This window comes from Plasmopara halstedii (assembly GCF_900000015.1).
Source record: "Plasmopara halstedii genome assembly, contig: Scaffold_437, whole genome shotgun sequence".
NCBI lineage: Eukaryota > Oomycota > Peronosporomycetes > Peronosporales > Peronosporaceae > Plasmopara > Plasmopara halstedii.
In genome coordinates this window covers 322,591-333,868 of record NW_020187357.1, presented here as the reverse complement: position 1 = coordinate 333,868, position 11,278 = coordinate 322,591, and the positions used below count along the sequence as shown (strand labels likewise).

The following is an 11,278-nucleotide window of genomic DNA, read 5'->3' as shown; positions in this document are numbered from 1 at the left end:
GTCTTACCGTTACTTGCAAGAAAGTAAATATTACCAGATTCAGAGAACACCTGCTTTACTCCAAGCCATTTACCACTTCACCTCTTGTGGATTATGGCAAGATATTAACCCTTCTGAGTTGGTTCCCATTTAAGGGGAAGTTAAGCTCGGATGCTTTACTGCGAGGATGGGTGCGCCTTCGCATCGCCCATATAACTATTTCGTACACGTCACGATGGCGACGTCTCGCAACGACGATGCAAGAAATTCGACGTATGATCCAGACCTAATTTTGCTAGGGTGAAAGATTTGGAAGGTTATAAGGTTTGATCTCGATGATCGCTTTAGACGCATGCACCTTTAATCCTTGTCCCAAGGCTTGCCTTATTACTGCACACATCCGTCAATACACAGTACGGAATTTATTTTATGATGTGGACTTTATTTGCAGAATTCTATACTAAGTACATGATATCGCTATAGAAGGATCATATCAGTAAACAAGGATGTACGGTACCGTAAAGTGCCCAAGTGGGCCTTGTGAAACTGCATGCGGGTAATACCTCGCCACGTGCATCGTCGCCTATGACCAGACTGCCAGTCCCGGCAGAGCGTCGGTTGTCATTTAGTGAGGATTTAATTGTGGTCTTCCGAATGACGCGTCTGATAATACATGCTTTATGAATTTGAAACAAGATTTCACTGTAAAGCGCAATTCGTTATAGATCGTGTCGGCGAAAAACTTTGTCGAGAAATAATTATCTGGCAATTTTTTACCGGTCACATTATCCCTGACATCAACGAGAGAAGTCATATTGCCCAGACGGTCTACAAGGACCACAATGCCCATGCTTCCGAACGCGTGTTTTGGAAGACCGAACATGAAGTTCAAACGTATGCATCAGAACGCTTTTGGAACCGACAGGCTGATCAATGTTACCGCCGCATACGGCGAGAGTGTAAATCGTTGACACGCGCACACACTCATATGTGTTGGACCAGCATTTCATAGTGCTCATCGAGCAGCATGTCATTTATCGTTCGAAGTGGCCTCTCGAAGGGATATCATGTGCCTCGTACAGTCTCGCTCGATGACATTCTTATCCAGAGACACCACTACACGCTAAGTGTCATAACTGTCAATGCTGTAATATAGCGATCCTTGTAATACAGCCATCCTGAGAATAAGCCAAAGCGGTACAGATGTGCAATCGCGCGCACAAATTAAGCGATATCCAAGCTCTCAGACACCTCGTTTTCCAAATTTAGAGTAGCTCAATGCATGTTGCGTTTGACTCATACGCCGTACGTAACGCCTCACTAATGGACTACTTCCCCATCGTGCAATGCGACATTCATAATCCGACGTCAGAAAGGACAGCCCCATAGCTGTTCACCCGCGGGCAGATGATCAGATGAATGCGTCAATCGCTTAGGGTAGGAAGGATATTCTTCGGAGCCCTTGCGTGAGAGACCGCAGTTTTCGCGGTGCATTTCTCTGGAAGCATATCCGTTTTGATAAATGGTATGGGTAACCTCCCTGTTTATTCGTTACCTTCACGAAATGGCTCTGGTCTCGTCTGAAGAAAGGCCGTCAGTACAATTTGATTATCGGTCATCAGTCCATCTTTGATTTATTACACAATCACAGATTTTCTTTCCGATAAGATGGAGCGTCATACGCCGAGTGCGGGACGCTACAGCTGATAAGCAAGATGCGCAAAAGCAACATGCCGATTTTAGAGGCAGGCGAAACATATAATTATGTTGTGAGAATGAGGGTATTATCAATGGCGGCACAATAAGAAAACATGCAGCGGTTTGCAACGTTAACCCTTAGTTGCAACCACGCGACAATGAACTGTTCACGTTTGTAGCAAAAAATGATTTACACTCTTGATTTCTTCAGTGAATTTGAACACATCCTGTGTTCTTAGTTGGCTTGCTGAACCTATATCATGATCCCACCCTTCAAGTCGGCCAAATGCAAAACGCGCTGTGAAGGACTGAGCAGCGTCCTCACCACCCCACCAGCTAAGTTACCTATTGTTCTAAGGCACCGATTTAGTACTGAACGGCTATGGGAATGCAGTACTATGGCGTAGCTGACCGAGCGCAGAAAAAACGGATGACTGATCTCAGTATCGACATTATGCCGATACCATTTCAGATATCGTTAACTTGCTGCCATAATCGAACGAGCTTCAAAAGCCAATCGTGGATGTGTCGTTCTCTATAGCACTGCTCGATGAGCATGGGTAGCTACTTTTCAAGTGGAACGGCTCGTGATTAGTCCGTTTCAACAGGGCCGTAGCTGTATCTAATAAAGAGGAATTGATATTCTCACTCCAAAGACTCATGGGAGGTAAAGATCCACTTCAGTACGATTGACGTAGGCCATTGCCTCTTATCACATGGCTTACCCCTGATCCTACCCCCCGGGAAAAGAAACAGATTTACCCAGCGGAAGGAGCTTTCCTCGAAAAACTGTGGTCCGATCTTGTTGCATTCCCAAGGCAGTTGTCTTGGGGGAACGGGAGGTGTTGTTAGCAGCAAGAGCTTGAGGTGATGTAGTTCCACCGCGATATTCATGTTGTCCTCTGTCCTTCGCAGAATCAAGCACTAAGCAATGTTCAAGTCGAACACCTGCTTTACTGGGGCTGGCTTATGTAGCTATGAGACAATTGAGCGGACGTGTCTTCTTTACTTAGTGCTCAAATTGAGCGCCGTACCTTCCGGCTCTTTCGCCAGCAAGTAGTACCCAAGGTAGCGTTTTTATGGATGGAACGAATTTGCCCGACCTCCGCTGCCTCTAGAGCATGTGGTACTTTTAGGAAGTGGCTACATCTGGAGTTAAAGTTCGCTCTTTTTGGTTTCTATTCAAGTGAAACACCCGCACACATAGGCGCGTTAGAGCTTTCCACGGCGTGGGAGATAACATTAAACATATTAGTATCACAATCACGACGTGATCAAATCTACGCGAGTCGTTGCGGCTCATGCATTTGCAGACGAGCAATCTCAATTATCGGGGCCAGCTTATGATAGAAAAGTTTAGTGTTGCAATGAGTTAAATCGCAACACCTTCCGCCGTTGTAACTAGGTATAGAGTGCGTTATTTGTGCAAAGGAGAGGCAAAGCTCAGCAAACGCCTTTCCACTAGTGAACAGCTTTGCCTTTTGTCTTCTTCGCCTCCAGCCTCGGTCGCATGGACTGCGTCTTTTCCGAGACTCCTTGAGCCGTATGAAAATACCCTCGATGTGAGTATGCTAGTAGGTTCAGGCAGTGCGGGATTAAAGGAACGAAGGAAAACATCAAATGCTCGTTAAGTGTTCATTTTCGGCAATACCTCAGAAAGAGAATATAAGCATGATCATAATGTGGCCCACTTCTTGGTGTGGAGGGCTTTATACTATTGTAGGCGTTTACACTATATTTTTGTGCAATTGTGCACAACTCAGAGATAGCACTTATAAGTGCTGATGCCAACGATGGACTCCGTAAAGAGGTTTTTTTGAGGCAAGCAGTTTGTTAGCCTCACGTCATGCAGTGTATCCAATTTTATTATCGACAATAGTTGCACACTAAATATAGTATTAGCTCGATAAGAGATTGATTCTATATATATGACACTCTTAAAAATCAATCAATAGTAAAGAAGTATTGAGCCACTTCTTGATTCCACTCGTGGGTAGATTGTACGAGCTCAAAATTTGTGCATTATCGACGCAGACTCTCTGAGTCGAAGCGTTTTCCGCTCAAGGTGCACGGTAACATGGATACGCTCACATTACACGGAAGCCGTTGACCTTAGAACGAGCTGATAAAAATTATGTAATGGATGCCCAGCAGGGTTGCGAGTAATGGTTGTTCAAACAGTCGATGTATATAGGACACGTCACCTTGCCTTGTATTATATAAAGTTTCGCATTATAGAATTCGTAGTATTAATTCGTCATTAAGGCAAGGTTCTATTTTTTTGCAGGTGTAAATACTAGGAACTTGTGGGGCTTTCGGTCCAGCATCGTAGGGGTCGACCGGTGAATCCATCCTCTGGGCGCTGATGAACGCGGACACTGACAGTCAAGGCTTCTATTGTGCACGGTGCACGGAAAGCCGGTTGCATTTCGTTTTGCTTGTCGCTCTCCTATTAATTCAAGTTAAGTTTAGTGTATATTTTTAATATAATTTTGCGTTGTCCTACTCTTTGTGTACATCCCATGCACGCGTTCGAAAGTTGAATTTCATAATCAGCTGATTGTTGATTGATTGACAAAGTGTCTTATCCAATGTAGGTTAGAAGTTCAATTTGCGCAGCCGCCATCTTGATGCAGATTGCTGATAAGGTTGTTCTTCATTAAGTAATGCCTGAGTCGACTGTCAATGGATCGCATCAACATATTTTTTATTATGATGGAGCTTTACGTGGTTACGCCACACTGTGGAGAATAGATAATAAATCATGAAGTTGCTTGAAAGTAACACTGAGCACATGGTGAAAGACACGATCTCGCTCTTCATCGAAATTTGTTCAATCTACATCAGGTTGTCCCTTTTGTGTTGACATTTCCATGTTTCTCTTCCACCTGCATCGCGTTGACTCCCAGCCGCGCTCGAGTTCTTTTTCAAAAAGGAAGAACGTAGAAATACGACGCACTATTTGGTTAAGATTGTTATTTTTTGCGCACAGAATGATCGAAAAGCCAGCGTATTCGAGGGACTCCCCAGAATTATAACTAATCAGACACTTGAGTACTTTCTTGTAACACTTCCATCTTAATAAAATAAGTCATATTGACATTATGTCAGCAATTTCTGCTTAGATGCAGATCTCTCTCTGGCTTTTAAAAAACACTTCTCACAAAATAACTTTTCAATTTGCTTGATAAGTACTATGAGGCTTAATTAGTTATAGCTTGAGGCAATATTGATTGCCGCACCGCGTATGTGATGCTGAAAACATTGTCTGAGCTGTACGACACGAAGGCATCCGATTCGACACATATATTGAATAATGTACTGAAGTTGTGTGCCATTGCAACTTTAAGACCATGAGTGGCTAACGCCGCCCGTGCCGTCGCCAATATTGTACAAGAGACCTTTTCCGCTCTATAGATTTGTCTCAACTAGATTTTTGATGGTCGTCGGCTTCTTCACGATCATCTTGCATTCCGCAATCAATTAAATTTCATGCAATCAAAATTAGTAATTTGAAATATCTCTCGATCATATTATACTACTTGCTGCATTATAAATGTTGTTATTTGTACCTGATGATTATCATCCAGGCTTTGTAGTTAAAAAGTTGAAGTTGTAATCATTAGAACAATCACGAGAAAGCAAAGCACAATCTCTTCCAGTGATTGCGTCACCTCAAGCTATGAAGTAGCCTTGCAATAGGGCAATTTTGACAATGTACCACAAGAATAGAAGTTGTACGTCATACACTGGCTCCATATCAGAATTAGCCGTCGATGATTTAATCCAATTTTGGAAGAAATCATGATGAGGATGAGCCCATGTGTCCATGTAGGCCTCACGCAATCTTTTACCAACAACTGTAATTAATAATAAAACAATTTTATTAATTCGATCGTTAGAGAAATTCGTAATGATGAGAAACAATATTTTTATCAGCGCAAGGTTGCTACTCTATTCGAAACTAATATTTGCTACAAGCACGACATTGAATGTGATAACTCTTGGAAAATAAGGACGACATAATCAAAGAGATAAATTTCAAGGTTTGATGATATCAAAGAGCGTACAGAGCATTTATCTACTAAGCAAAAGCTGGGATCACCAATTACATGAGGGACCTAGAATCGTGGATTGTAACGTCACTTCTTGTTCTAAGGTAGCTGATTTATTTGTCATGATCAAGTTCTGCAACAGTCCATAGTTCAAATTCCACGCATTGTTTACACTCATGCCAGTATATGAAGTAACATGTACTGTATGTGCCTGTATAGTTTTAGAAAAAAGCAAATCGCATTGAAGAGCACTTCACACTTAAGACATTTTATTCCTAGCCTTCTTCGCTTATACTACCAAGCAATTGGCGCTTCAGCGCAGTTGGAGTTCACATTTGTTTTTCAGATTTTATAGATAGGATTCTAAGAGTACTGTCCAAGTAAGCTCGTCGTGACTGCCTCAGCCTGAAATACATAAAGAAATGGACTACTTGATCAATTTACCTACATCGCGGCGTCCTGACTTGCGTAAGAAGTGACAAACATATATACCTTAATTTTCCGCTGGTCTTCGATGTAACCTTGCAACTATTCAATAAATTGCACTTTGACTGTAAAAGCTGTAAGGGATGTCTTTTCACTTGTCCCAACATAACTTCGACTAAAACAGCTTGCTCACCCAAAGATCGCAATTGTTCCAACGCGGATAGATTGCGGCTAGTGCACATAGTGTTCTGCGTATAACAAACAGAATTCGCATTAATCTTTTGTCAAAATATTGAGCAAAAACTGTTGAACTAATTGCTAACTGATTAAGAAAAAATTATAGAAAAGAGCACAAATTGACTTACAAATTGTTTATCGTATCCCAAAACTGAGATTTGTGTCGGCCTATGGAGCACCTCATTTGTTTCAAAAGTTTTAAAAGCTCAGTACATGTGATATGATAAACATAGCGCACTACTGAAGTATGAGTTTTGGCGAGGCTTGGCACTATACTATATTCCTGTTGTAGTAACAAAAACCACATTAGAAACATTTCAAAGATATTTCTTTCTTGATTATATACCCGAAACATGCTGGGCGAATCTCACTGATAGTGACGGATGGCAGTCGTAAAGCGAAAATAAACGGGAAAGCCCATGCACTATTTTCGAAGAAAGTATCAGATACGAAAGGGTTTTCTGAGAGGTGGGGTGAGAGTATCCTGACCATTGAAATAAAGAGTGCACAGAGGTAGGATTTTTTTAGAATACTTACAAGCATACGAAACAGAAATCAAAAAAATGTATTGATACAAACCTGATTTAGAATCTGTCACTACAAGAGCTTTCTTGTTGACAGACGATGGGGCGAAAAGTGGGTCTACCTCAAATCTGAAGACATCTATATATACAGTGGCTACAGAAGCCACAGTAGACAATGGAAATGCACCGCACTGAGTCGGGTGCCAGTAAGTATAGATAAGTAGCAGTGACGTTATCAAAGGGAGGAATAAATGTGTAGGCTTCATTCACTGTATCACTTCGACAATACTCGCAACCACATGGACGACTCTGCGAAAAATGGAACTCCATATACAGTGCTAATATCTACGGGCCTTTGCATCTGCGTATATGCAGAATCGTATCCGTATTCTAAAAGCGTTCTCGTGATATCGCAGGTTGTTAGAGGATTGAGCTTAAAAATCTAACCATCTGACTTTTTTGTATCTTACCTAAACGCTTTATGTTTTGTTTGATGTCCGGATTAAAGTACAAAGCCGGGATTACGTAAATTTCTTAACCAGATTGCCAGTTATTAAAATATTTCCTGCTATGACTTGTGTAATATCGTTATTTTTTTCCTTTAGCTCAGAAATTTTCCAGAGTTTCTAGCAGATCACTGGACCTTTCCATGAAAAGAACCAGGTCTGGACCTCCTCTTTAAATGGATGAAAATTGTCCATATTGTGGCGACATGCCGGATAATCGACCGATTGAATGACTTTCGGACCATCGAAAGCCACCATTTAGATTACGAGTGTGATGGCCAATCTACGTATGTTCTAAATTTGTAGCGCTTTGGTAAAAGCATCACCGCTGGGCACGCCCGTCTCTCGGCTCCAATAAAGGATTTCAAAAGAATGACGGAGAACAGGATATATTACCAAAAAAATTATGATCGTGGACTGTACCAGTAAGTGAAGATGTTAGGCTTGTGCTCTTTGTTGGCATTTATGTCCAGAAAATGGTACTTATGGGCTGCGTTGTGCCCATTCGAGATCAAACGGTGACAAAAAAATCTCGGTCTCGCCTTGAAGCGACAGCGGCTATCCACAGGTACTTGTACACTGTAGCTAGTCTGGTTGTTGGCACTCATTCCATGGACTCGTCTGTATCATCCTTTGAACTTAGGAGCGCATGTTTTGTCAATGCCTCATATATCAAGTAACTCACCCCGGACCTTTTAGCGTATTGACGATTAGATACCTTGTGTGCTTCTTGGTTTTCATCTTGCCGACAAAATCATTTCAAGATTGCGCAGCGTTCTCTCACGACTTAGAACTACATCTTAGTGCAAAATTTATGGCTCCATTAGATAACGAACAGGTCGAAAATGCGTGGCTTGAGGCAGCAAGAAATGGTGATCTCGACCAAATGAAGAGTCTACGTAGACAGTATCCACAGCAGCTTGACCTCAACCGAGTATGTCAAATGATCTTATACTTTACTACTGGTGTATTAAACTAGACTTTGTTTGGCAGAATATCCAACATTTGAACAGCGCAAACAATTCTCAGCCCTCGACAGGCTTTTGCGGCTGGCACGGCTTTCACCTCAGCACCATTGGAGCTTCAGCCTTGTACACTGCAACATGGTTTGGAGACGACAAGATAATTGAATACCTCCTTGAGGAGGGTCAAGACCCGGACACTGAAGACGAGAGTGGCATGTCGGCAATCACGGTGGCAATCATGCACCATAATTTACAAGCTACACGCTGTATCTTTCGCAACCGCGTTGCTATTCAGCAAAACCTTATTACTGACGTAAGTAAACAAGATTACGATTAAATTCCAATGCAAAACAATTAATGTTTTTCTTTCTAGTGCCGACAGGAAGATGAAGACCGGACTCGACGGACTGTAGCACGCCTCGAGCTCTATTTGCGCTTTAATGCAAATATCAACAAGCGATGTCAGCGAGGCAAGAGTGCACTCCATTATGCCACAACCGACGATACGTTTGAAGTAGCGAAATTGCTTGTTTGTAATGGTGCCATTGTCGACCTTCAAGATGAGGTACGCAATCATTATTGATCAACAATCATAAAGATCATTGATTGTGTGTTCTCGTAACGAATAGGAAGGTAAGTCGCCGTTGCATCATTGCATACAAGCACCAAGTCTCATGGTTGCGAATCTGCTCCTTCAACATGGTGCAAACGTCCATCTCCCAGACATTGACGATATCACGCCCCTCCAGCGCATCCTCCGCGTCAATGATATCAATATGTTGCAGATCATTCTTAACCATCACCTTGAAGTTGTGACATTAACAGGAGAAGACTTCGCAGGAGCTGTTCTTTTGATGGCAGTAGATGAAGAGGCAGAATCCATCATATCGTTTCTGCTAAACGAAAGATACACAACACTAATACACCAAGACAACTGCGGCGAAACGCCCATGCATCGCGCGTTGCGCAACAAGAGCACAAGGATTGCGAATTTACTGCGGGCTATTGACATCCAAGGCCTGAGTGTGACGACCATGACAAAGTCGCGTGACTCGTGTCTGCATTATGGTGCTAAATATTCGACACCTGAGGAGTTAAAGTGCTTGATAAAATTTTATCAACGATTCAACGATGACGTGGGACCAATCAATCGTGTCAACGTGGCGGGTCAAACGGCTATATTTCTAATCGCCACATCGAAATCTCACTTGCTTGACGATCGTGATGCAAAGACAAGACTCATGCTAACGGCTGGTGCAAAGCTGCTAGGCAACAACCCATTCGTTCAGTCGACACAGAGACAAAACATAGTTCTGTCTACCCAAGTACATACTTGTTTGTACATATGGTTGCCGGAATGTGCTGCAACCCATTCTGATGACGTGAGTCAATTTGGTACTGACTTGCTGGCGATTGTCTATTCGTCGCCTCACTCTCAATTCACATTGAGTCACGACGTACTGGGAGTCATGTTGGCGGCAGGTTACGCTGTGGACTCAATTTTTCTTCTACTGTTGCTACCATTTGATCGAAAAACGATACTGGCCTTGTTGGATCGATTACGGCTATTTGGCACGCAATTGAATCATATGCTTCTTTTGGCTTTGTATGAAGAACTTGCTGTAGCTTCAGCAAGTTTAATTTCGTAGTCATGAGAATGAGAGTGGTGCTATTTATTGCGCGACGTACGCACACAGTGCAAATCGTTTTTTACGAATTTTGGAAGCAAAGTACGAGCAAAGTGGTTACTGCATATGATGTAGAAATGTAAATGGTAAAGTATAACTAGCCAAGCGCCACTCGTTTTGTGGGCGGTAAGTGCATGCATAATCATCATCTATGTCACTCGCTGTTCTATCTTGCTCTGTCGCTGGTGTTCTTTGCGTAAAGTATAATTGCAAATTTAAAATATACTGCTTGTGTTTGACTTTTTGACAGAGATGTAAAAGCCGTTGTCTGCACTGTATTTTGATAAAAAAATATAATTATGTTGAAGTCAACTGAATGCAACACGTGCGCTATTTCTTGTAGCTATCAACACAATGACGTTTCTTTGATTAACGATGTCTACACGTACAAAGTAAAATGAAAGCAGAATAGAACTTGCCGTTAGTGATTACTAAGGACTGAATATACTGAAGACATAATGGAGACTCCTCACACTTTACAGTAAAAGTCAGGCACTAATTTATGAGCTATTAATGTTTTTCAAATCTGAGGTGTAAATTTGGTTAGATACTTTTGAGTAAAAGACAAAGTCAATGGCAGATGACTTGACTTGGGTAATAGCGACCTTATAAATGAATGTGCCTGTGGCAGAAGTACCCACTAGGTAGGAGAAGGCGCAGCTGATCTGCTTGAAGGTGCGACTTGCTGTTTTGATAGTCCTATGATGAGCCTGTGATAGGAGCAGCCTACTGAGTGGGATGACGCAGAAGTGACCTTGATAAGGGACCTATTTGATTTCCAAGGATGTCTTGTGACCTCGGAATATACTAGTGAGGAATAAGCTGATCTTTCTACCGTTAGGAATGTAATTGCATTGAATTCCCTTTGGACCGTCGTGAATAGTAAGCTAGAGCTTAAGTGCTGAACAAAGTTGTGTTCCGAGCATATAACGGAAGGTTACTGCTATTGAAACAGAGATTGAAGAAAGAACATAGCTGTAGGAGCATTGAGAACTGAAGCCTGACTTGATGTTAAACGTCGGTGGTATTGTCGTAAGGTAGACTGGAGAGTGTCTGCGTCAGCTTCTTCGAGCTTTACTCCGATGTCTCTAAGTCAGGCCGAAATTATTTGGCGCAATACTTCCTATGAGCGACTTTGCAACGGCTAGATCTCGCCATATTGTTGCAGTAATTCCAAAGGAGGATATCAAGAACTTTCAC

General features: G+C 42.2%; 2 protein-coding genes across 2 annotated transcripts; one reads left to right on the top strand and one right to left on the bottom strand.

The window, feature by feature from the left end:
* Window positions 1-274: 274 nt before the first annotated feature.
* On the bottom strand, window positions 275-556 carry PHALS_09947 (uncharacterized protein; the record flags this gene model as incomplete). The annotated part of the gene is made up of 2 exons (XM_024725288.1): window positions 275-362; window positions 492-556. 2 exons carry the CDS (start codon window positions 554-556, stop codon window positions 275-277), a joined length of 153 nt encoding a protein of 50 aa, XP_024576080.1.
* A 7,683-nt stretch (window positions 557-8,239) lies between these two features.
* Window positions 8,240-10,039, top strand: PHALS_09946 (Ankyrin; the record flags this gene model as incomplete). Its single annotated transcript, XM_024725287.1, has 4 exons — window positions 8,240-8,359; window positions 8,419-8,703; window positions 8,764-8,955; window positions 9,020-10,039. 4 exons carry the CDS (start codon window positions 8,240-8,242, stop codon window positions 10,037-10,039), a joined length of 1,617 nt encoding a protein of 538 aa, XP_024576079.1.
* Window positions 10,040-11,278: the final 1,239 nt, after the last annotated feature.